We start from the raw sequence: 26,739 nt of genomic DNA on the forward strand, positions 1-26,739 counted from the left end.
GACCTGTAATCAGAGGGAAGCTTTCACCCAGAGCCCACAGTGACCCCACCAAACACGGTTTCCTCCCTGTGCACAAGGACAACAGCTTCTTCCTTCTTAACTGCCTTTTCAGAATACCAGTCTTTACTCAAACACACTAGGACCACACTTTTTCCTTTGATATCTGAAAAAAGTTTGTGAATAGGCACCAGCACGTGGATGTTGGTTTTCTGCTCGGTGATGATGTTTAAATTCCTATTGTGCTTCAGCAGCCTTTTGACTCTTCTGGGCAAACAGAAGAATTTGGGAAACAGTTCAACAAATAAAAATGATGAATTCAATCACCCCAAAGTACTGTGGAACACAGATAAAATTTTATCCCTAAGGACCTAAAGTTGGCAAATGAACATTTCACAGCCCCTCTAATACCCGGCGTCCCTAAGTAATGGAACACCTAAGAATGCTTTGTAACCAAGATGGAGACTCCCAGCTCACAAACCCAGCTGCGAGGGTGCCTGATCCTGGAAAACACCGAGGGCCCTGCAAGTGGGGCAATGAGAGGCCGTGGGTGCACCACTTCCTCTCAGGTCCAGGGGAGAGCCAGGGGGTAGAGTCCTGATCCCCAAGATGCCAGCCCTTCCAAATATTTCTCAACAAAGGCTGCCCCATTACTGATGGCCTAGGAACCTGCACTGGGAAGCCCTAAATCAACAGCACGAAAAGAAGACAGAGTCCCCCAGTCTCCCCATCGCCAATCCCCTCCACTCACCACACCTTTCCCTGCCTGTGGATTTGTCTAACAATGAGGTCCCCAGTAGGATAAGACATGGGGCCATGGAGTGTTGATGGGGAAGGCAGAATGGAGAAGGGGCGGAGAACAAAGAGGTAATTTTGGACTATGAGATAAACCAAGAGAGGATAGTCCCAGGTGAACAGACTAATGACCGTGGGATTGAAAAGAAGAACTGGATGGTGGGAAAGCAAGGTAGAGAGGAGGTTCCAAGGATGAAATCCACAAAGGCCTTCAGGAAGCCCCGCCTATTCAGATCACAAAACACCAAGTCCTGGTGTTGTCTGTGCACAGCAGAGGCACAATGGGTGCTTTGTGGAAGCAAATTGGCCATCACACAAATTGCTGTCTGAAACTGCCCATGCCTACAATGCCGAGGCAGGATCCGTTTAATGCAAAACAATGGTCAGGCAATATGACTCATTCAAATGAAGGGCTAGCTGTGTGGGTAAGGTTTTTAGATAGGAAGGAAAGTTTCCTGTGGTGAACTCTGAGCTGCCATTCAGACTTCTATTTGGCCTCTACCAACTTTCTTAATTGTATGGCACCCAGAAGGAACATAATCATGCTTCGGCATCATTTCAACTTGGTTCATTGTAGTCTGTGTAGCTTGGGTTATCTGTCAAAGGCATTTCTAGTAAACCATTCCAAGCAGTTAGTTTACATGTGTGTCCTATCTGATCTGATCTGGTAGTTACCCATTGTACTCAATGAAGTTCTAACATACTGTCCTAAAAAGCACATCCAGGAGAAAGAAACACAGCTTATTTCATTAAAATCAAAATCTATTAGGGGCTAAGTTCACACTGGGCATAATTAATAATTATCAAGCCCTTAAGCAGACAATAATCATATACACGGCATCTATGTAAGTCTCAATAACATTATATTGTATCCCAGAAATCTGTCATTTTCTATGCACAAATATTACATGATTTAATTCTGGTTATACACCTTTAGATTAAACTCATGCAATGAACTTGGGAATGACAAAACATGTTCAGGATGAAAACATTCTTTGAAAATACAGAAAATGTGCATATTAGTGACAATTTACTTACCTCCAAAATTTTATTACATTAAATTCCTCTAGTCTATTCTTAATCATCTAATTTGCTGTTAGTACTATGTATAAAATTTTAAAAAGGAAATACACTGCTTTAAATTGATTTCTGGTTGTTCTCATTATATTTCAAAATAACAGTCAAATCAATCCACTTGGCTTCTTGCATTACTTAATGCTTTCCAGGAATTGTTTAATCCAGGAAAGAAGAATATCCAGTTCACTGATGGCTTTGTAGATTCCTTTCTTTCCAATCTGCGAATAAAGTGGAAATATTAGAAGCAGAAATATTTCACATTTTAAAAAACAAAGCATTCAAAGACAAGAATTTGGAATACTTACCTCATAAAATTTTCTTTTCATCCTGGTAATGGATTTCATTTCTCTAGCTGATGAAGCACAGGAAATCTAAGAAATCAGAAGTAAATACAGAAAATATTGTTGAAAAAGAGCTAATAATACTCACTCTTCCATTCACTCAACCAACATTTTTTGAGCAGGCATAATGTGCTGGGCATGATATACACTGGCAAATATATAGTACCTTGTCTCTGTCCTCACAGAGCTTATAGTTTCATGGGGGAGAGAGATGATAAATAAGAAAACAAATGAAAAATTAAAATTTCCAAATTACAATTAAAGCTGTGTTTGTAATGCAAAAATTCTATGATAGAAATTTATAGCTGCTTTCAATTGGGTGGTCAGAGATGGTTCTTTCAAGGAATGACATTTAAATTAAGATCTGGAAAAGGAGAAGGAGCCAGCTATATGAGGAAATGAAGAAAGAAAATAGGGGTTTGGGGAGGATGCACAGGAGAGAATAACTGAGGTAACCTGAGTGAAAAGTGTGCAAATGTCCTGAGGCAGGAAAGACCTAGTGCTTTCCAGAAACTGAAAGAAATAAAGCATGGCTGGAGCAAGAGAGATATGGGAAGCATAGGAGATGTGAGAATGACAAGAAAAATATTTGCTTTTTGAAAAACCACCCTGGCTGTTATATACATTGCACAGTACAATATTCAGGTGTTGATTGCCAGGAGAAAGCACCAAGAAATTAATATTAGTTTCTAAATTAGGAGGAGGAGCAAACTAATGTCTTGAGAAGATGGCTTGTACCTTGGCGGGGGGGAAACTGCCAGTCTCCTTTGAGGAGGTGAATTTTCAAACCCCATCTGAGCACAAGAATTGCTTAGGAGTCAAGTAGGAGGAAATTCTTCATCATCCTTTTTTCTCCCACAAATTTCCATAAGGTTAAATAGAGAATAGGGAAGGGAAGAAAAAAGTGAAAGTGTCTAATTTATCTACTTAGCTTTTACTCATAAAACCTTAGCGCTGGAATTGACCAAGGACATTATATGGTTCAATTCTTCTCAATTTACATAAAAGGAAACCAAGGCCCAAGGTGTCCCAGGATGTCCTGACCTCGTGATGAAATAGTGTCAGTGCATCAATAAAGATAATACATAATTAAAACTAGAGAAATGGAAGCAGCTAAATGACAACACCTATTAAAACAAATAAAACACGGCCAACATCAACCCACTGGTCCCTTTAGACCAGAACACAGAGGAAAAGAGGGGACAGGGGAGGGACAACATTCAGGTCTTTCTCTTATCAAGAGAAAATAACTGAAATGATTTGATAGTTATCTCCTGAATGCTGTTGCAGGGGCCTAAAGGTGGTGATGTTGTCATGACCCTGCCCAAATGGGGACTCTACCTTCAGGTCGGACCCTGCTTAGGAAGAGATTCTTCTTGTGAAAGGGGCTTTCATGATGAGGCACAGAAGAGCTGCAGACACAGAATATTCGGGTGAAGGTTTAGTCTGCAGGACTCACAAGTGCTGGACCTCCCTGTGATAAGAGCCGTGAATTTTTTTTAACATCTTTATTGGAGTATAATTGCTTTACAATGGTGTGTTAGTTTCTGCTGTATAACAAAGTGAATCAGTTATATGTATACGTATATCCCCATATCCCCTCCCTCCCACCCTCCCTATCCCACCCCTCTAGGTGGACACAAATCACCGAGCTGATCTCCCTGTGCTATGCGGCTGCTTCCCACTAGCTATCTGTTTTACATTTGGTAGTGTATATATGTCCATGCCACTCTCTCATTTCGTCTCAGCTTCCCCTCCCCCCCTCCCCGGGTCCTCAAGTCCATTCTGTACATCTGCATCTTTATTCCTGTCCCTAGGTTCTTCAGAACCGTTTTTTTTTTAGATTCCATATATATGCGTTAGCATATGGTATTTGTTTTTCTCTTTCTGACTTACTTAGCTCTGTACGACAGACTCTAGGTCCATCCACCTCACTACAAATCACTCAGTTTTGTTCCTTTTTATGAGGAGTCGTGAATTAAGAGGACACTTCCTCCCACACCAGATCCTGTGAGGCAAAAACAATGCATGACAGATCCAGGACAGTGGCAGCCAGTGTCAGAGCATACTGTCAGAAGGAATTCATTCCTTCGTTAAACAAGCATTCATGAAGTGCCTACTCAGTGTCTGATCGTGTGCTAGGCACTCAAGACATAACAACGAGTGAAACAGAGTTAGTAAACAGAATAGTGGTGGACAGGAAAATCAACAAAATACAAGATCCGTATTAGAAGATAAAAAATCCAGCAGTTCCAGGAGCTTCCTTTTTATCCCAATTCCCCTTCATGTGACAACAGAACTACTAAGAAGATTGTTAGACAAAAATAATAGCAGTCAACATGTATTTTGTTAGTATTATGTATCAGGCACTGATCTGAAGGCTTTAGTTATATTAACTCATTCAGTCCTCACAACAACCCTATGAGCTAAGCACTATTTTTATCCTCATTTTATAGATTAGGAAAGCGAAGCATAGAAGTTAAAATTCTGCCTATTTTCACATAGTAAGTGGCAGAGCTGAGATCTGAAGTATTCTGACTCCAGGGTCCAGGGGAGATGTTGGAAATGCCTCTAAAAGACTAAGCTGATAGGCAGAGAGAGAGAGGTTTCAACCTGAAAATGGACAATGTGATAATAAACAAAAGAAGAAATCCTCTGTGCGTTTGTGTGTGTGCGTGTGTTTCCCTTTGTTCATTTGTTTTTCAGATTGGAACTGCAAAAGCAAATTCTAGAAATACCAAGTCTAGTTCCAACCAAGTAGACTAGCTATGGAAAAAACTTAGAGAATTCTGCCCATTATATTTTAAATGGAGAGTTTGATTAGATGTTAAATCTTTCTAGTCAGAAATTATCTAATATAAATGTAATTGGCCCAAATCTTGGAACTGGGAAAACAAAGAGGACTTCACAAAGAGAATCAATACTTGCTAATTCCAATACACTCGATCAAAGTTCTTAGATGCAAAGATCAATCGCAAAGCACCAAATAAGCAAGTCACAGGGCACACTATCAAATATGCTTGTGTTGGGGTTTAAAGATTTCACATGGAAAATGGGATACCGAAGAAGTCAACCAAATTCTGGATGTTACAGAAGCTGACTATCATTAAGGCATTCCTGCTGACTAGGCCCTCTGCCCAGAGAACTTGGGTCTGCAGTGTCTCCCATAGCACGGTGGGAAGTACAAGAAAGGCTTCTGACTTCATCTAAGGTACAAGCTACCCTAAGAAGAGCAAGGAGAGTAGAAAAGGAGAAAAACAAGGTCGGGCAAACAAACAAACAAAGAAAGAAACAAAAAATCAAAACAAAAAAAATCACTTAACAGTGCCAGTGCTGCCACCAGAGCTCCACGGGTTTATGGGATGCTTTCTAGCACCTTGAGCTCCATTTACTATAAATGACTCCTAGTAAAGACCTGATGCAAGAGGTCTTCATTTTCCTCACTGTTGTAAATATGTCTACAGACCCAGTAGGACAGCCTGATTTTACTGCTGTAATCTAGATTGCTTTGCTTGGAAGGAAGAATTTACGAAAGAATGATTTCCTTTACCTTATATTTCAGCGTATATAGTTCCATTTGCTGAAAACAGAATGCACAACCAAAGGGCAGCAGTTTTATTCTAAGAACGGCTGAATGATTTGACAAACTCAACCAAAGCAGACACGATCTAGACTAGAGGCAATTTATTAGTAGGGCTGGAATAACCAGAGACAGGTTCAAAGAAAAAAAAAAGAAGTGTGAGATAGTCATGGAATAACAAACACAAGGCAACAGGCTAATAATCATTCATCATTAAATCAATACATTTTTATTGCATGCTTACTATACTCTAGGTATGCAATACTGTCTCTGCCCACATAGCAGAGATATATTTAATTTATAAAAGTAACTCTCATGGTGAAAATTGCCTTGGGGCACAAGGGATGGCTCATAATCTACTGACAGTGAAGCAAAATTACAATACTAAGTGATAAATACTGTGATTTAAAACAAACAAACAAACTGCTCTGGCGACAGAGCAGAGGCAACCCAACTGTGGGATGCCAGAAGACTTCCAGAAGGAGAAAACAAGTGAGTTGTATCTTGAAGAGTGACTAAGATGGAGTGGAAGAAGCAGAAAGAAGGGACAAGTAGGCAGAGGAGGCACAATGCTCCAAGGCTGGAGAGAGCAGAGATAATTTACACACCCTTTGGGTCTCAGCTGAAATCCTCAGATTCAATTATCTGTGATATGGACCCCAACCTCTGGCCCTCAACGTCCTTTTGTTTGCTCCCTTCATGGCACCTATCACAATCTGAGAGTTGCTGAAACTGGCTGAGAGCATTCTCAAGGAGTTCTGTACAGAAAGAGATATTATCTATCAATTTTTGTTGAATCCCCAGCTTCTGGAATAGTGTTCAGCAATACTAGATACTCAGTAAGTGTTTCTTGAATGAATGAATCAATGAATGAAATGCAAGCATCAGCTATGGCTTTGGGGCTCGCAAAGCCCACCGGTTTAATAATAGTTTGAAGCATATCCTGGGCATTAGTGAGCACTGTTTAAAACAATTAGATTAAAAAAATAAATCCTTAAATCTGCATCCTCAGTATCCTCAATGTGTTTGAAAAATCATGCAAGTTTGTATTGTGTATTATAACTGAAGCAAAAATGGATAATTCATCTCCACTGATAATTCTAAGGAAATGAAATACTTAGGCCAGGGAGTGGATAGCTACACATGGCATAGTCTCTCACCCTGTATTCTCATGAATAACGACCTCAAATCCTTTCTACAAAAAGAGTTTTATTATACTATAGCCTTTTATGAATATATACAGTATTCTCACAACCACTGGAGGAATGTAAAACCATACATAAGATCTTATATTATATATATATATATATATATATATATTTTAATCTCAGCATACAACTTCAGACAGGATTGTAACCATCTCTTTTTGTTTTGCTTTGTTTGGGGATTTTGTTTCCTGGTTTTGTTTTTAGTTAATAGTTAAGACAGGTCCTACTCTGGCTATGGCCTTGGTTTCCTGAAACTTTCTTTCCCCCAAATTGCAAATAATAGATAAGGATTCAGATTAAAGATTAAATTAACTTAATTTTACTATATGACAGTGGATGTAGAGTTTTAAGCAAATCTTATTTACTTTTTGCAGCTTTTTCCTGTGAGGTCTTACAAATATTATCTGAGGTGCATTTAAAATAACAGGTGAGAAAATTATATCAGGGTAGCCAGTTTTGAAAATAGATTTCTAAAAATTCAATGTCAGTTTAGCAAAAAATGGACACCAGGACATCGACACAAAGGTACTGAGACCATAAATGTTCATAGGAAAGCTGGAAGTAAAATTTAAAAGTCAGCGTTATTGGAAGAATAACTATATTTGCAACCAAGGAAGTTGCATGAAAGGAGGAAAAAATGACTGAACGATTAGCCAGTGCTTTTCCTCAAAACCAAATTCATAATCAGACATTTAATTATAATTGTAGATATTCAATATCTGAGTAAATATGTATCAGAAGAGTTTACAAAACATTATCATATTTCCATACTCTCTATAACTGAATCATCTGATATAAAGTATATATAATCTCACCTACCTACAGTAATCTTAGACCTTCATAAAACATTTCTCCATGTTCCAATCATAGGAAAAAAACTAGAAAGAGTTTCTAAATACCTTAAATAAAAACATATACTAGGATAAGCATAACTTTATTGCTGATTTTTTAAAATTCTCAGCATAATAATCATTCATCAGAATGAGTCCATGCATCGATGTTAACTAGACTTATTGTGGCGATTATTCTGCAATTGATACAAATATCAAGTCACTGTGTTGTTACCTGAAACTAATATGATGTTATATGTCAGTTATACCTCAATTTAAAAAAAGAATGAATCCATGCAATTTTGCACATGAAATGGTAGAGCTATGCCCCATAATTTTGACAGAAAAATTTATATATCATTAACCAAGGAATGAATTTGTCAGAAAAGAGATTCTATAATATTATAATTAGAAAATATACTTACCAAGATTAAAACCAATGATTCACAAATGATCTCTTTATCTTTCAGTTAAAGTAATACTCTAAATAAAACTCTAACATTAGGCACTAAAAATGTATTTGATTGTTTAAGAGAACCACTCCTTTGGAAATTGTTGAGAAAACGTAATTGGAAGAATATTAGTGTTCTGTGTATGGAAAGCAATAGGAAAAGACAGTAACAATTTTACAGAACTACTACATGTTAGGTGCTTTGATATATTATCTTAATTCTTCTAACAACAGCAAGATGAGATTACTGGTATTGTTGAAAACAGGTTTAGGACTTTGCACTTAATGAAAGAATAAAACAGAGTTTGTCTCACTTCCTACTTCTGTTTTTATCAGTTCAATCAATTGCAATTTTTAAAATATTTGAAATTACAAGGATAAATAATTGGCAGTGCTTCACAACTTGATAAGCTAGTTGCAACTGAGGATACAAATTACTTATCAAACATCCTACAGGAACTGGAGACACAAATATTCTATTTGCCAAGACTTACCAGACTTTAAAATTAATTACATACAATTAATGTAAAGAAATGGAGCTCTTTAATTACCAATTACTATTCAGGCTCTCAAAATGTTAATTAAAGTAAATGATGAAATCTTGAAAGCTAATGTAATTTTTTTCAGTTTCAACTTTGATCACTAGCAATTAGCCAAATTATTTTATGAATTCAAATAAACAACTATTAAGTTCCCTTTCAAGTCTGAGAGTATTTGAGTTCTATAAGAATCTTTAAAATGTCTTGTAACATATACCAACTTTCCAAATACCATTAGGGCAAATACCATGGCTAACAAAGATTAAAAATAAATATATTTATGTTACCCATAACTTTTTTCTTTAAACAGTTATACACCTGAATTACCCAAATCAGACTAATATTTTTTAAATTTTTTCTTTTATATTGGAGTATAGTTGATTAACAATGTTGTGTTACTTTCAGGTGTACAACAAAGTGATTCAGTTATACATGTATCTATTCTTTTTCAAATTCTTTTCCCAATTAGGTTGTTACAGAATATTGAGCAGAGTTCCCTGTGCTATACAGGTTATCCATTTTATTCTTTTTTTTTTTTCAGGATTTAAGCACAGATCTGTGTGACTTTGTATATTTATTTTTTTGGCTGCACCCTGCCTGTGGCATGTGGGATCTTAGTTCCCCAACCAGGCATCGAACCTGTGCACCCTGCATTGGGAGTGTGGAAATATGTAATATTTTATTAGGTGCTGCAAAATTCTTAGAATGTTCTCAGAAACAATAAGATGGCATTCAAATACAGTGGTACTGGGATTCCAGACCTTGGGGTCTATCACAAAAATTACTGTAGTTTTGTATCTTAAAAGTGGCTCGAAAAGATGCCAATCTTTGTGGACTTATAAAGAAATCCCAAAGGCAGGTAGCTTATAGAATCAGAAAGACTTCTCAAAAATAAAAAATAATTTAAACCCATGAGTTAATAATGAAACTAAGAGAAAATAACAACTCATTGATCACCCTGGAAGAATGTTAGAAAATCAATTCCTTATATTCAAAACTGGGAAATAAAGAAAAAGAATTACATGTTTATTCTGCCTGTCTTATACGATAAGTTCCTCAGGACAGCCAAATAGTAAGGGGTAAGTTCTCTTTACAGAATTATCCCCACTTATAAATAAAGTAGGCATAATAGGATTTTAAAAGCATCATTTTTCAGTTTTATGAATTAATAGATCAAAACAATAATTATCAATGACTGCTAACATAGAAATAGAGGCCATATAGTGCATTCTAGAAGCTAAAAGAAAGATTGATCATGTTAAGTAGGAAAAGGGAAAATATTAAAAAGACCAAATTCAGACTTCTAGAGATAAAAACTACAATGTCTAAGTTAAAAAATATACTGAATGGCACTAAAGCAGATTAGATACTACAGAATAAAAGGTTTATAAACTTGATGATGTAGCAATAGAAACTATCCACAAAGAAACACAGAAAAACACTGCAAACAACACAGAATCAGTGAGCTGTGGGACAACTGTCAATGGCCTAATGCATATGAAATTAGAATTTCAAGAATAGAAGAGATAGAAGGAGGTACAGAAAAAAATTTTTTCTGAAAAAATAATGGCCAAAAACTTCCAAATTTGATGAAAACTATAAACTCACAGACGGAAGAATTTCAATTGACTCCAAGCACAAAAAGCATGAAGAAAACAAACCAATGCACATTATAATTAAATTGCTTTAAACAAGTAATAAAGAAAAAATCTTTAAAAAGAAAGAAAGCCAGAAAAAAAAGGTATGACATAAGAACAAAGATAAGAATGGGAGAAGATTTCCTGTCAGAAACAAGCCTGGAGACAATGGAGCAACACCATTAAAGTATTGAAAAAAAAACTATCAACCCCAAATTCTATATTCAGAAAAAATATATTTAAAAAATAAAGAGGAAATAAAGGCTTGTTTCTGACATAAAAAACTGAATGTATTCATCACTGGTAGAACTGTACTACAAGATCTGTTAAAGGACAAATGCTGGAGAGGATGTGGAGAAAAGGGAACCCTCCTACACTGCTGGTGGGAATGTAAATTGGTGCAATCACTACGGAAAACAGTATGGAGGTTCCTCAAAAAACTAAAAATAGAGTTACCATACGATCCAGCAATCCCACTCCTGACCATATATCTGGAGAAAACTCTAATTTGAAAAGATACATGCACCCCTATGTTCATAGCAGCACTATTCACAATAACCAAGACATGGAAACAATCCATTTTTTTTTAATGGGCGAAATATTTGAACAGACGCTTCACCAAAGACAATATATAGATGGTAAATAGGTAAATCAAGAGACGGTCAACCTCATTAATGATTGGGGAAATGCAAATTGAAAACACAATGTAATACCACTACACTCCAGCTAGACTGGCTAACATTTTTAAACACTGACCATATGAAGTGATAGCAAGGATACTGAGCAATTTTAACTCCCACACACTACTGGTAGAAATGTAAAATGATTCAACCACTTTGGAAAATGGTTTAGCTGTTTCTTACATAGTTAAACCTACACCTAACCTATGATCCAGCCATTCCACTGCTAGGTGTTCACCCAAGAGAAATGAAGATATCCCTCCAAACAAAGACTTGTATACAGGGCTTCCCTGATGGCGCAGTGGTTGAGAGTCCGCCTGCCGACGCAGGGGACAAGGGTTCGTGCCCTGATCCGGGAAGATCCCACATGCCGCAGAGCGGCTGGGCCCATGAGCCATGGTCACTGAGCCTGAGCGTCCAGAGCCTGTGCTCCGCAATGGGAGAGGCCGCAACAGTGAGAGGTCCACGTACCGCAAAAAAAAAAAAAAAAAAAAAAAAAAAAAGACTTGTATATAAATATTAATAGCAGCTTTATTTGTGATAGTGAAAAATTGGGAAAAAATACCAAATAGCCATCAATAGATGAATAGATAAATTGTGGTATATCATTACAATGGAATACTACTTGGCAGTGAAAAGGGAGAAGTAATTGATACACTCAATAACATGAATGAATCTCAAAATAATTATGCTGGGTGGAAGAAGTCAGACATTAAAGAGTATAACACATACATAGATTTTCCTCAATTTACGATTGGGTTAAGTCCCTATAAACTTATTGTTAGTTGAAAATATTGTAGGTCAAAAAAGTATTTAATACTCCCAACCTTCCAAACATCATAGCTTAGCTTAGCCTACCTTAAAAGTGCTCAGAACACTTACATTAGCCTACAATTGGGAAAAATCATCTAACACAAGCCTATTTTATGATAAAATGTTGAATATCTCATGTAATTTATTGAACACTGCAATGAAAGTGAAAAACAGAATAGTTGTCTGGGTACAGAATGGTTGTAAGTGAATCAGTTGTTTACCCTCATGATCACATGGATGGCTGGGAGCCGTGGCTCACTACCACTGCCCAGCATCAGGAGAGAGTACCGTACCATGGATCACTGGCCCAGGAAAAGAGCAAACTTCAAAATTTGAAGTACAGTTTCTACTGAATTCATATAGTTTTTACACCTCTGTAAAGTCAAAAAATCATGCCATTGTAAGTCAGGGATCATCTGTAATACCATTTACATTAAATTCTAGGAAATGCAAATAAATCTATAGTGACAGAAAGCTGGTCAGTGGTCCCCTGGAGACAGGGTGTCAGGGGGAAAGAGGGAGCGGATTATCAAGCCACACAAAGAAACTTTTGGGGGTGATGGACATATTCATTATCTTAATTGCGGTGGTGGTTTCACAAATATACACATACATCAAAACTACCAGATTATACACTTTAAATACGTTCAGTTAATTGCATTTTAATTATATCTCAATAAATCTATTAATAAATACATCATAAATGTTAAAGAAATACACAATATATGAGAGAGCATACATACTACTCTTATGATTGCTTTTATGCATGGGGCTCCTCAAACTTCTAGCAGGTCTAGAGCAATTTGTTAACCTTTCTCCAAGCTTTTGTTCTCATAGTGGATGACACCACCATCCAGCCAGCTCCCCATGTAGAAACCTTAGGCTCATCCCAGTCTGCTCCCCCGCTCAGACTCCCCTCGCCCTTCCCTGTGGCTCTGGTGTGCATACTTTAGTCCAGGCACATTATTGCGATGCTCTGTTCATTGTTTCCTTTGCCTCAGGTCTCACCCCGACTTATACCCCTCTCCATTCACCAAAGAGGTCTTTCTAAAACAGAGTATTTAATCAAGCCATGCCTTTCAGTGGCTTTTCATTTTCTTCAGTATGTAATTCAAACTCCTTAGCCAGTCTTACCATGTCTTTCTTAGTCTGGCCCCTATCGGCATCTCCTGGCCAAAGTCTAAACTACAAGCCTCCCCTTTACGTTCCCCAAGCCACATTCACACACTCATACACATACATTCATACTCAATTACTTGTAACTTCCCGAATATGGTATGTTGTTTTATACCATCAAGGCTTTATTCAAGTTTCTCCCCTTGCCATTCCTGCCCGTTATTCCCCAGGAAATTAAATTCGATCATCACATATTCTAATAGCACTATTTGTGTCTATCCCCACATACACCCCAAGCCTCAGAGCAGGTAGAATTATTAACTACTTCTTCCTTTGCACTTCCCCAGTGACTTTGTCAGACAGAAAACTCAGCATGAGCACATGTCACATTTCATGATTCACTAAACTTCTTTGTTTACATCTCTCTCCCCAAAAGAGCATAAGCTCTGGAGAGCAGGGACTAAATCATCCTGGTCTCTCCTACCCTAGCACCTAGGACAGGATCTAGACAATATACAATTAAACCAAACTGCTGTAAGCCAAGTTGCAAAAAGTCAATTTCCAAAATTTACTTGTTTCTTTTAGTCATTTAGTTTCAATTGATTGGGTTTTCCTTTTGTCTTTATAACACCAGTTTTTGTCTGTTTCAGTTCCCTTCTTCCTCATGAAAAAAATATACTCATAAGAAAAGACCATTCATTTACTAATCATGAACCACCCTGTACCATTGTGCAGTTATGTCCCACACATGAGAGCCCAGTTTAAGAAAGTGTTCCATTCATTGTAACATGCTCATGCAAGGCTATATCATTTTTCTACTTTGCACAAAGGTACCTTATAAGCTAAGGATGGTCCTGGTCATAAATAATATACTAATGAAAAATTCTTGAATAATTATGGCACAGACTGTTAATTATTGGCAAAATTTATTTCCTCTTCTTCCTAGGCATAAACTAGACTACGTTTCCCAGGATTCCTTGCAGTTATTGTGGCCAGGTGACTAGTTCTTGCCAATAGAATATGACCAGAATGATATGTGTCATTTTGGGAGCCAGGCTTATAAGAAGCTGGTATGTCTTCTTCCTGCTTTCATCCCCCTTTGCCTGACTAAACGCAAAAGGCCTAAGGAATGACAGAGCTGCAATGTGGAAGGCCTCCGGATCTCTGATTCATGATGTGGAGGAAAGTAATCTCATCCAGAAACAATCCAAATGGAATTTTACATGAGTGAGAAATAAAGTTCTAAAATGTGAAGCCACTGAAATTTGTGGGCGTATTTGTTACAGCAATTAGTGTCTCTCTGATATTGAAGTTGGTATATATACTTGAATGTGTTCTTGACTTTGGAAAATTCTTACAAATGCATTCTTCCCATATATAAGAGTATATTAATGTTAAATATATGCATAAGAATTCTGCATGTTCAAAAAGATTCAGTTTTTATGACTCTTCTTTATTTCCCCAGCCTCCCTTCTCTCTGCTACTCAGTCTCCCATTCCAAAGGTAGGAATCTGGAACTGAGACAAATTAGAATATTTCTTAAAATGAAGGAATTCTTCCACACGAAGATAAAAGCCAGTAAACTAAAGCCAAAGAAGTAAAAGAAATGATGGATTCAAAAAGTTGGTCTTTTGGTAAATTAGCTATTTAGCAAATTGACTTAGAGCAGGTATGTGGAATATTCTGAAAATATGTTTGGGGAGAGGAAAGATGGGGGGAGGGAGGAAGGAAGAAGAGGGGAATGAAAGAAGGAAGGGAAGGAAACCCTTGGTCTCAGACACTCGATGGCTAACCATCAACTATAAATCCACAAACCCTCAAAGTGTGGATAATTATTTATTTCCTTACCTTCAGCGCATAGTAATAAGTGGCACACTGTTATGTAGAAAAAAATAAATGAAGGGAGAAAAACAGGGCCGTTTACTTGTCATGGACATTTTAACTTTGTGTTTGAGTTTTTTTCATAAATTTATTTATTTTATTTATTTATTTTTGGCTGCGTTGGGTCTTCATTGCTACGCGCGGACTTTCTCTAGTAGTGGCGAGCGAGGGCTACTCCTCGTTGTGCGCGGGTTTTTCATTGTGGTGGCTTCTCTTGTTGCGGAGCACGGGCTGTAGGCACATGGGTTTCAGTAGTTGTGGCTCGTGGGATCTAGAGCGCAGGCTCAGTAGTTGTGGCGCACGGGCTTAGTTGCTCTGTGGCATGTGGGAGCTTCCCGGACCAGGGCTTGAACCCATGTCCCCTGCATTGGCAGGCAGATTCTTAACCACTGCGCCACCAGGGAAGTCCCTGTATTTGAATTTTGAACTAAGAAATCTAAAGCCTAGAAATGTTCAATGGTTGACTGGTGATATTAATGTCAAAAGAGTTGTACCAATATCTGTAGCCAGTAATCTTAAAGTTCCATGGGAACTACAAAATGGGGAAGAGATATTGATCAACTCTAGCTCATGATATGTGATCCACTATCTAATTCCTGGTTGCTCTAAACTTAGTTTTTTTCTCTGGTGATACAAAACAACCTCCACCAAGAAAAACTCAGATATAACCCAGGTTATACCCCCAAGGTAATGAGATTTGGTAATAAATTACATGAGCATTCCATCACTGGAATTGTAATATCTCCCAACCCTAATAATACCAACGAAGTCCAACGTCAGTGTTAAAGAAGGAATTTAGTAGTTTGCTCTTGTAAATAAGTGAAAAATTCCACCTAGTTCAACATATAATCAACAAATTCTATTAGGTAAAATAGGGCTGATGATATGAAAATTTTTATTATCACAAAGTAAAATATTTTTGCATCTTCAGCAGAGTAATATTTTTTTAACAGTTCTGGATGTCCATTAAAAAGTATCACCAGGGCTTCCCCGGTGGCTCAGTGGTTGAGAGTCCGCCTGTCGATGCAGGGGACACGGGTTCGTGCCCCGGTCCGGGAGGATCCCACATGCCGCGGAGCGGCTGGGCCCGTGAGCCATGGCTGCTGGGCCTGAGCGTCCGGAGCCTGTGCTCAGCAACAGGAGAGGCCACAGCAGTGAGAGGCCCGCGTACCACAAAAAAAAAAAAAGAAAAAAAAAGTATCATCAAAAATAAAACATCCACATAGAATCAGAGTATTTTAAAAATACCATATACAATTTATAAAGAGGTTGTAGTAATCCTTACTCCTTAGTATTTTCTTCAATTATTAATATACAAAATAAATAATTGTGGGCTTCCCTGGTGGCGCAGTGGTTGAGAGTCCGCCTGCCGATGCAGGGGACACGGGTTCGTGCCCCGGTCCGGGAGGATCCCACATGCCGCGGAGCGGCTGGGCCTGTGAGCCATGGCCGCTGGGCCTGCGCGTCCGGAGACTGTGCTCCGCAACGGGAGAGGCCACAGCGGTGAGAGGCCCGTGTACCACAAAATAAATAAATAAATAAATAAATAAATAAATAAATGTTGGATTCTCTAAATCATAGAAAGCAATTTGTATTATAGATTTTGCTGTTTTTTGCTATTTACAAGTTTTTTTTTTGGGGGGGGCGGTTTTCAGAAGAGCAAACACCAATGCTTATGGAGGGCATAAATTCAAATCCCAAGTAAGTGAACACATTAAACAAATTACTATATGCCAAAATTCTGTATGTAAGTTAACTGTCTAGAGCTCTGGAAGCAACATCATAAGCGCAACACTGGTTTTTTAATCAACCCCTCAGAATCCTATTTATCCTAAAGCATCACATAACCAAAGCATTATTCTAGAATTCTGGGTCCTGGAAACAGGGGCTGGGCCATTTCCTCCTGTTTCCAGATCATGGAGGAGGCCTTGAACCAGTTTTGAAATGTGTCAAGGTTCTGCAGAAATAGAACCTGCAGAACTCGGGGCCCCTCTCAAAGTCCCTCCTTCTTGAAAACTTACCTGCTCCATCCAGACTCTAGTATTTCTGCTCTGAAACCCCAGGGCTTTGTTAGTACTAATATTATGGTGCTTTTCCTTTCTTCCTCTTGTTATAATTGTTTGTGAAGTTACCTTGCCATCCCCTTCCTTCTGCCTAGAACCCTCCTACCAACACACACACACACACACACACACACACACACACACACACACGCACACTGCAGAACTCCTAGAGGATAAAGTCTGTGTTACTCATTTTTCCCACAATACCCCAAATAGCAAGGGCAACAGGGGAAATACAAAAAGTGTTAATTATTTTCTATGTATTGGCTGTTTCTATATTGACTATATTTAGTGTCCTTTTTTTTTTTTTTTTTTGGCCGTACGCGGGCCTCTCACTGTTGTGGCCTCTCCCGTTGCGGAGCACAGGCTCCAGACGTGCAGGCTCAGCGGCCATGGCTCACGGGCCCAGCCGCTCCGCGGCATATAGGATCCTCCCGAACCGGGGCACGAACCCGTGTCCCCTGCATCGGCAGGCGGACTCTCAAGCACTGCGCCACCAGGGAAGCCCTAGTGTCCCTTTTTGACTAAGAAAATATCACATCTCAGAACAGTCCAACCAGAGCAGCAGAGAGAGGGAAGATGAGCAACATTCTCATGAACATTTTCTTCATCATTAATCGTTTTAAAATATTTTCCTCATTAGTGTTTTCTTATTAAGATGTTCTTTTTCAAAAACTCTTCATGGACACATCTTTCAAATTATTTCATAAGTTATATTTTTCCTGAAATATTGTTTATGGAAACATCCTTCATGAATATAAATATATTCAATGGCTATATTCATTTTTATAAAGAACAGTTAATTAGATATAAAGTTGTTAACTAGGCAACTAAAAGGGTAAAGAGAGACATCATAGAGGTAGTAACTGCAGGAAGCAGTTACCATCTCCAGGATGGAGGGAACAAAGAGAAGTTGAAAAAAAAATGGAAATGACAGCCTCTGCTGAGAGCGACCTGTTTGCCTTTTGCGGTGCAGTCATTCTTGACTCAGAATCAGCACATCTAGGGGGCTGTCTGCATCTAGTAAAAAATGAGATGACCCAGATTGGGTTATAGATGCTATTTCTGGTTTTATTTTTATTTTTCAACTCCAAATTCTATAGACCAAGACATGGATTTAGTCTCGGAATCCATTCCTAGAAAGTCCACCCAAGTTTCAGATGGTTAGAGACACAGTATGAGAGAGGAGAGCTTTAAAGCAACCAGCAGAACCATTGGGAAGGGGGAGAAAAGTTTTCTGTAACTTGCAAAGCTTTGATTCATTGCCATATTCAAGAATTAATTATAGCCTGAGGTCCCTGGAGTGAAGAGGGAAAAGAGAAACAATAGGACAATTACACATCTGGTGGAAGGCACAGCTGCTTCTGCTTAGGAAAACTGCCCTCATCCCTGTCTCCCCGAATTAAAGCAAACGGTCAAAAAAGAAGAAAAGAAAATATCACATGTAAATTAATGTCGCCTACTTAACATTTTATAACTTCTCCCTCCTAAACTCCGCCTCAACCACTAATTTAGAATTCCACACAGAGCAAATGCTCGGTTAATTTATATTAAACAGATACAAGCTTCTGTGGCCAAAAATATAAACTTACAATTGGCAGAAAGGTTAAATGCAAGGTTTATTATTAAAATTAAACCTATTGCCCTAAAGCAATGTCTGTGGAGACTTTCTAAAGCTCAGGCTAATCCTAGACTTCTTTTTTACAGTTTCACAGAGGTGGTTGGTTTACTCCAGCACATAAATGCCTTAGCTTGTGAGACAAAGTAACTGAAGCTAACAAGGGTTGTCTTGTGGTGGGAGAATGTAAGAAGGAAAGCCCAGAGTTAGGTGGCGCTCGGGGTGGTTGTGCTCATATTTGGCCGGAAGGGGGAGCCAGCCGCTTTGGAAAGCCTCCACGACCAGCCTGAGAGGTACCGCCTGCTCCCATGGCGCTGTGGTCCGAGGCATTGAAAAAAGCATCTCTTGACAGATTAAGGTCCCTTCAGGAAATAACTTCTCCCAAAACAAATCAAGGAAAACCAGAGTTCCTAGATCGCTCTATGTTTTCTAAGTTTTTCATCTAGAACATTGCTTGGTTTGGGTTATAACTATTATGTGTTTTCTAGCTATTTGAACTGAAGAACCAAATCAATGGTCAAAACAGACATGGCTTTTGTTGGTTCCAGGTGTCCAGATATATTGTACTGTATCAGGCAAGGATTTCTAGTGCCTTGTCATCATTAACAAAGTTCATTTAAATAATATTACATTAAGTTGGATGCCTAGTGCAAGAGACAGCACCTACACAGAGGAACCAAGGACGCTAGCAAAAAGAAAAACAGAAGGTGCTTTAAAAAGTGGGGGGATGGGGTCTCTGAAGACAATCCTTGTCTCCAGATACTGAAACAAGACCAGCTCACTGTTCCTTAGGAAGACTCCATTTTAGCCTATAGTGACTGCCATAGGTCTCATTTACCCCAATATCAAGTCCTTCAAAGGATTATTCTCCTCTTCAAGTCTTTTCATGGTGAAAACTCTTACTGAGGATGATAATGACCTAATCAGCTGGTGGTAAAATGAAATATAAAATTACATAATCGTTCAACTTAAATAAAGAGACTATACTGATTTGGGTACTGGGAGCCTGCTGAGCTCCCAGGCTGGTTCCCTGCCCTCCAAAGCTCCCTCCAGGCCGCGTGGGTCCTTGAGGTCATAGGAGGGAGGCCAAGGAGATCCGGAGAGGCAGGTGGGAAGAGTCATCCCGGAGGAGCGGGAGGGGAGCAAAGGGTGATTGCCCCGCCCACTTGTGCCTGGGGAGCCTGCTGAGCTCCCAGAACAGTCCCCCGCCCTACAAAGCCCCCTCCAGGCTGCACTAGTCCTGGAGGCATAGGAGGAGGGAGGCTGGGGAGATCAGGAGAGGCAGGCGGGAGGGGCCCTCCCAGACCAGAGGAGTGGGAGAGGAGAGGAAGGTGTTTGCCCCGCCCACTCGAGCCCAGGAAGCCTGCTGGGCTCCCAGGTGAGGTCCCCTGCCCTCTGAGACCAGGGGTGGGGGGCACGCCTGGGGCCCTTCTGTTCCTTGAGCCTAAACCCCACCCCGCACATCTTCCAGGGCCTTTTCCAGCCCTGTGGGTCCTGAGCATTGGTCCCGCCCACCACACAAAACTTGCCCTTGCTTAGGCCCTGCCCTCCACAGCCAAGGCCTTACCCCACCCCCTTTTTTTCTTTTCCCTCCTCCTACTCTTTTTTACTATTGTGGTACTGATGTACCTTCCAGTTGTTGATTCATCTGTATTTTTATTTTTATACTCTTTCTAACATATCTGTTAGTTTTCCAGTCTAATTTTATTTTTTACTTTGTTATTGTTCTTTTTTTTTTTTTTTCACACCCCACGCAGCTTGTGGGATCTTGGTTCATGAGCCAGGGTCGGGCCCAAGCTCCTGTGGTGGGAGCTCCAAGTCCAAACCACTGGACTAACAGAGAACCTCAGGCCACAGTAGAAATGCTACTGTGGAGTAGCAATACACATGTCAGATAAAATGGACTTTAAAATAAAGACTGTTACAAGAGATAAGGAGGGACACTGCATATAATGATCAAAGGATCAATCCAAGAAGAAGATATAACAATTATAAATGTTTATGCACCCAACATAGGAGCATCTCAATACATAAGGCAAATGCTAACAACCATGAAAGGAGAAATCGGCAGTAACACATTAATAATAGGAGACATTAACACCCCACTTACACCAATGGAAAGATCATCCAAACAGAAGATAAATAAGGAAACACAAACTTTAAATGACACAATAGACCAGATAGATCTAATTGATATTTATAGAACATTCCAACCAAAAGTGGCAGAATACATTTTCTTCTCAAGTGCACACGGAACATTCTCCAGGATAGATCCATCTGGGTCACAAATCAAGCCTCAGAAAATTTAAGAAAATTGAAACCATATCAAGCATCTTTTCTGACCACAATGCTATGAGATTGGAAATCAATTACAGGGAAAAAAAACTGTAAAAAACACAAATACATGGAGGGTAAACAGTGCACTACTAAATAACCAAGAGACCACTGATGAAATCAAAGAAGAAATAAAAAAATACATAGAAACAAGTGACAATGAAAACACGACAACCCAAAACCTATGGGACACAGCAAAAGCAGTTCTAAGAGGAAAGTTTAGAGCAATTCAATCTCACCTCAAGAAACAAGAAAAATCTCAAATAAACAATCTAACCCTACACTTAAAACAATTAGAGAAAGAAGAACAAAGAAAACCCGAAGTCAGTAGGAGGAAAGAAATCATAAAGATCAGAGCAGAAGTAAATGAAATAGAAATGAAGGAAACAATAGCAAAGATCAATAAAACTAAAAGCTGGTTCTTTGAGAAGATAAACAAAATTGATAAACCACTAGCCAGACTCATCAAGAAAAAAAGGGAGAGGACACAAATCAATAAAATTTGAAATGAAAAAGGAGAAATCACAACTGACACTGCAGAAATATAAAGGATTATAAGAGACTACTACAGACTATATGCCAATAAAATGGACGACTACAAAGAAATGGACAGATTCTTGGAAAGGTAAAATTTCCCAAGACTGGACCAGGAAGAATTAGAAAATATAAACAGACCTATCACAAGTAATGAAATTGAAACCATAATTTTAAAACTTCCAACAAACAAAAGTCCAGGACCAGATGGCTTCATAGGCGAATTCTATCAAACATTTAGAGAAGAGCTAACAACTATCCTTCTCAAACACTTCCAAAAAATTGCAGAGGGAGAAACACTCCCAAGTTCATTCTACAAAACCACCATCACCCTGATACCAAAACCAGAAAACAATATCACAAAAAAAGAAAATTATAGACCAATATCACTGATGAACATAGATGCAAAAATCCTGAACAAAATATTAGCAAACAGAATCCAACAACACATTAAAAGGATCATACACCATGATCAAGTGGGATTTATGCCAGGGATGCAAGGATTCTTCAATGTATACAAATCAATCAGTGTAATACACCACATTAACAAATTAAGGAATAAAAACCATATGATCATCTCAAAGGATGCAGAAAAAGCTTTTGACAAAATTCAACACCCATTTATGATAAAAGATCTCCAGAAAATGGGCATAGAGGGAACCTACCTCAACATAATAAAGGCCATATATGACAAACCCACAGCAAGCATCATACTCAATGGTGAAAAACTGAAAGCATTTCCACTAAGATCAGGAAAAAGACAAGGATGTCCACCCTCGCCACTCTTATTCAAGATAGTTTTGGAAGTCCTAGCCATGGCAACCAGAGAAGGAAAAGAAATGAAAGGAATACAAATTGGAAAAGAAGAAGTAAAACTGTCACTGTTTGCCGATGACATGATACTATACATAGAAAATCCTAAAGATGCCACCAGAAAACTACTAGAGCTAGTCAATGAATTTGGTAAGGTTACAGGGTACAAAATTAATGCACAGAAATCTCTGGCATTCCTATACACTAACAATGAAAAATCAGAAAGAGAAATTAAGGAAACACTCCCATTTACCACTGCATCAAAAAGAATAAAATACCTAGGAGTAAACCTGCATTAGGAGGTGAAAGACTTGTACTCAGAAAACTATAAAACACTGCTGAAAGAAATCAAAGATGACATAAACAGATGGAGAAATATACCATGTTCTTGGATTGGAAGAATCAATATTGTGAAAATGACTCTACTACCCAAAGCAATCTACAGATTCAATGCATCCCTATCAAACTACCAATGGCATTCTTCACAGAATTAGAACAAAAAATTTTACAATTTGTATGGAAACACAAAAGACCCCAAATAGCCAAAGCAGTCTTGAGAAAGAAAAACGGAGTTGGAGGAATCAGGCTCCCCGACTTCAAACTATACCATAAAGCTGCAGTAACCAAGACAGTATGGTACTGGCACAAAAACAGAAATACAGATCAATGGTACAGGATAGAATGCCCAGGGACAAACCCACACACATATGGTCACCTTATCTTTGATAAAGGAGGCAAGACGATACAACGGAGAAAAGACAGCCTCTTCAATAAGTGGTGCTGGGAAAACTGGACAGCTACATGTAAAAGAATGAAATTAGAACACTATCTAACACCATACACAAAAATAAACTCCAAATTGATTAAAAACTTAAATGTAAGACCAGACACTATAAAACTCTAAACATAGGAAAACATAGGAAGAACACTCTTTGACATAAACCACAGCAAGATCTTTTTTGACCCACCTCCTAGAGTAACAGAAATAAAAACAAAAATAAACAAATGGGACTGAATTAAACTTAAAAGCTTTTACACAGCAAAGGAAACCCTAAACAAGACAAAAAAACAGCCCTCAGAATAGGAGAAAATATTTGCAAATGAAACAACAGACAAAGGATTAATCTCCAAAATATACAAACAGCTCATGGAGCTCAATATCAAAAAAACAAACAATCCAGTTTAAAAATGGGTGGAAGACCTAAATAGACATTTCACCAAGGAAGACATACAGATGGCCAAGAGGCACATGAAAAGATGCTCAACATCATTAATTATTAGAGAAATGCAAATCAAAACTGCAATGAGGTATCACCTCACGCCGGTCAGAATGGCCATTATCAAAAAATTTAGAAACAATAAATGCTGGAAAGGGTGTGGTGAAAAGGGAACCCTCCTGCACTGTTGGTGGGAATGTAAATTGATACAGCCACTATGGAGAACAGTATGGAGGTTCCTTAGAAAACTACAAATAGAACTACCAAATGACCCAGCAATCTCACTACTGGTCATATACCCTGAGAAAACCATAATTCAAAAAGAGACATGTACCACAGTGTTCATTGCAGCTCTATTTACAATAGTCAGGACATGGAAGCAACCTAAATGTCCACTGACAGATGAATGGATAAAGAAGATGTGGCACATATATACAATGGAATACTACTCAGCCATAAAAAGAAACAAAATTGAGTTATTTTTAGTGAGGTGGATAGACCTAGAGTCTGTCATACAGAGTGAAGTAAGTCAGAAGGAGAAAAACAAATACCATATGCTAACGCATATATATGGAATCTAAAGTGAAAAAAGAAAAAAAATGGTACTGATGAACCTAGTTGCAGGGCAGGAATAAAGAGGTAGACATAGAGAAAGGACTTCAGGACATGGGGTGGGAGGGCAAAGCTGGGGCGAAGTTAGAGTAGCATCGACATATATATACTACCGAATGTAAAATATCTGGCTGGGCAGCAGCATAGCACAGGGAGATCGTCTTGGTGCTTTGCAATGACCTAGAGGGGTGGGATAGGGAGGATGGGAGGGAGGCTCAAGAGGGAGGGGATATGGGGATGTGTATGCATATGGCTGAGTCGCTTTGTTGTGCAATAGAAACTAACTCAGTACTGTGAAGCAATTATACTCCAATAGAGATCTATTTAAAAAAAGAGAGATTATACAATTCACTGTCTTAATAAGATGACCTTATAAGTTAAATATAGAATACACCAAAGATAAGGGGTGACATTTCCATTATTTCAGGCAAGGGAACTGGCCCAGAGCATTCTCTCCGTGCTTTGCCAAGAGGTAGCAGTTTGTAATTTTATGCTTGTTGTTATTTTAATGGAATAGGAGAGTTCATGGAAAACTATGTGACCCAAGTCCCAAATAAGGACGTAACTTAAACACAGACTAACCAAAGAAAACATAAATTTGTTGAACTTTTTAACCTAACTGAGCAGCTCACCCTCATAAAAATGCCTCTGCACTATAGACTGGAATTTGGGTTACTGAGTACTTTCATGGACCACAAGAAAATGACCTCCTAACTCTTAAAAACTAAAACTCCGCTCCCAACTGCCCAGAGTTCAAGTTTCTGTAGCCCTGATGCCCAAGGGTAGAAAGCTCATTTCCTTCTGGCAACCCCAGGACTGCGATAGTCACCAGGAGCCCACAGCCCAGTTTGTACCACCTTCAAGTACAACCACAGGAGGCTTGAGAAAGCATACTTGGAGCCCAAACAATGTCACAGAAAAGATTCAACGCTTCCCACAGAGGCAAGCCAACTAATACTGCACAGATCCTGGCCTCGTTGTTTTGCTTGGTTTTGTTTTTCTGTACTAATCTTTAATATTGTGGATGTTTTTACAGAAAAGTGTGGTCACTTTTACCCTCTTAATTAATTCCCCATTGCTTAGGGTGACAGCAACCACACTGCCACATCCAATAATTTAGGGACTAAAGAAGACACACTTCTTTGTTTCATTTTGTTTTGATTGAGACTTTGCCTTCTACAGGGTACAACTCTAAAAACATATATAAAAATAAGATAAAAAATCAATCTAAAAGCTCTTATCAATATGGGAAAGAGAGGAGGTGATAGAAAGAGAGAAGAAAAGAAAGACAGAGGAAGGAAGGGAGGGAGGGAGGGAGGAGAAAGAAAGAAAAAGCAAGAAAGAAAGAAAGAAGAAAGAAAGGGAAAGAGAAAAAAAGAGAGAGAAAGAAAGAAAATATCCTAGAATAGCATTTGGCACATAGTTGGTGCTTAAGAAATATTTGTTAAATGAATGAATGAATTAGTTGGGAGTCACATAAAGAGAGAATGATTTGAAAAAACAGATATTCATTTGAGAAGCATCTCCTGTCACTTTAGCTCTCTTCAACATGTTTTCTGTGCCATTCCTTAAGAAATAATACATAGTGGCATTACAAGTTATACAGGGTTATTTGATACTGTTTCCCTGGTGGTGGACTCTCCATCTGGACTACAAGCCAACAATTAGAAAACCCCTTTACCCACTCTTTGGGGTGAAGACAACTTCCTACATGCTGTTTTCTGGATAGCTGTCTAGGATCAAATTCACCTTATTTGCTATGCATACTTGCACAGTGGCTCAATTTCTGTCTAAGGCTGTGAAAGTCTTCCACAAAGTGTATTTCCTTGCAAACGTGTAATTGGAGTTGACCAAAAACATCTTCCATGAAAAAGGACAGTAGTTGTTCTTGGAATCTTTTCTATAAGTTTTTCTATAAATAAGATAGAATAAATTGCATAAGGTAAACTATGAGTAGCTTTCGTAAAATGACACTGAAGCATCCCCCAATTATTACTTCAGGACCATCTGGAAAAAATAAAATGCAAGGAAATAAAAGCATCCAACAAGTAGAAATGTGAGAAAGAAAAAGACCCTCTGGCTTACCATAAACAGCTTTTTTGTTTTCTTTTTAAATAACTGTCCTTTTTTTACGTGATCTTCCTACAATAAAACAAAGAGAAATAAGATTTATCCAGAATTTCAAACGTCCCTTTGGTCATCATTCTAAGCAGAGCCTAATACTGGAATTGTTGCTTTGAGCCTTGCTGCCTTGACATAGAGCGTATCAACAGCTTGGGACAGTGTTCCCCTTGGGTAGCAACTTGCGGCGAAGGAAGATTGCTTGTGCTTGGCAATGGCAAGAGACAGAATGACAAACAGCAACCCAGACCTCAAAATGCAATTCACCCACATTTCCCTCCACCCCACTCTGGGCTCATGTCACTCACGGTAGCCAGACAGTTACTCGTGTAGGTTAGATGAGAGGATAACCTAGTTACTTTAACCCTCAAGGTTGCCTCTCCAATGAGATGCTGTGAAAGATAACTTACAGGTTAGAGAGAGGAAGATCACTTCAGTTGTTCTGTTTTCTTAGAGCTTGCTTCATAATCAAAAAACGCTGA

The 26,739-nt window shown here is 38.6% G+C and overlaps 1 protein-coding gene across 1 annotated transcript; it reads right to left on the reverse strand.

Annotated features, from left to right (window-relative positions):
- Positions 1 to 2,000: 2,000 nt before the first annotated feature.
- IL26 (interleukin 26) lies at positions 2,001 to 26,530 on the reverse strand (the record flags this gene model as incomplete). The annotated part of the gene is made up of 5 exons (XM_082636328.1): positions 2,001 to 2,087; positions 2,175 to 2,240; positions 25,908 to 26,036; positions 26,222 to 26,278; positions 26,360 to 26,530. The coding sequence occupies 5 exons, from the start codon at positions 26,528 to 26,530 to the stop codon at positions 2,001 to 2,003; spliced, it is 510 nt and encodes a 169-aa protein (XP_082492454.1).
- Positions 26,531 to 26,739: the final 209 nt, after the last annotated feature.

Source organism: Mesoplodon mirus (genome assembly GCF_964341445.2).
Source record: "Mesoplodon mirus genome assembly, chromosome: 11".
Taxonomy (NCBI): Eukaryota; Metazoa; Chordata; class Mammalia; order Artiodactyla; family Ziphiidae; genus Mesoplodon; species Mesoplodon mirus.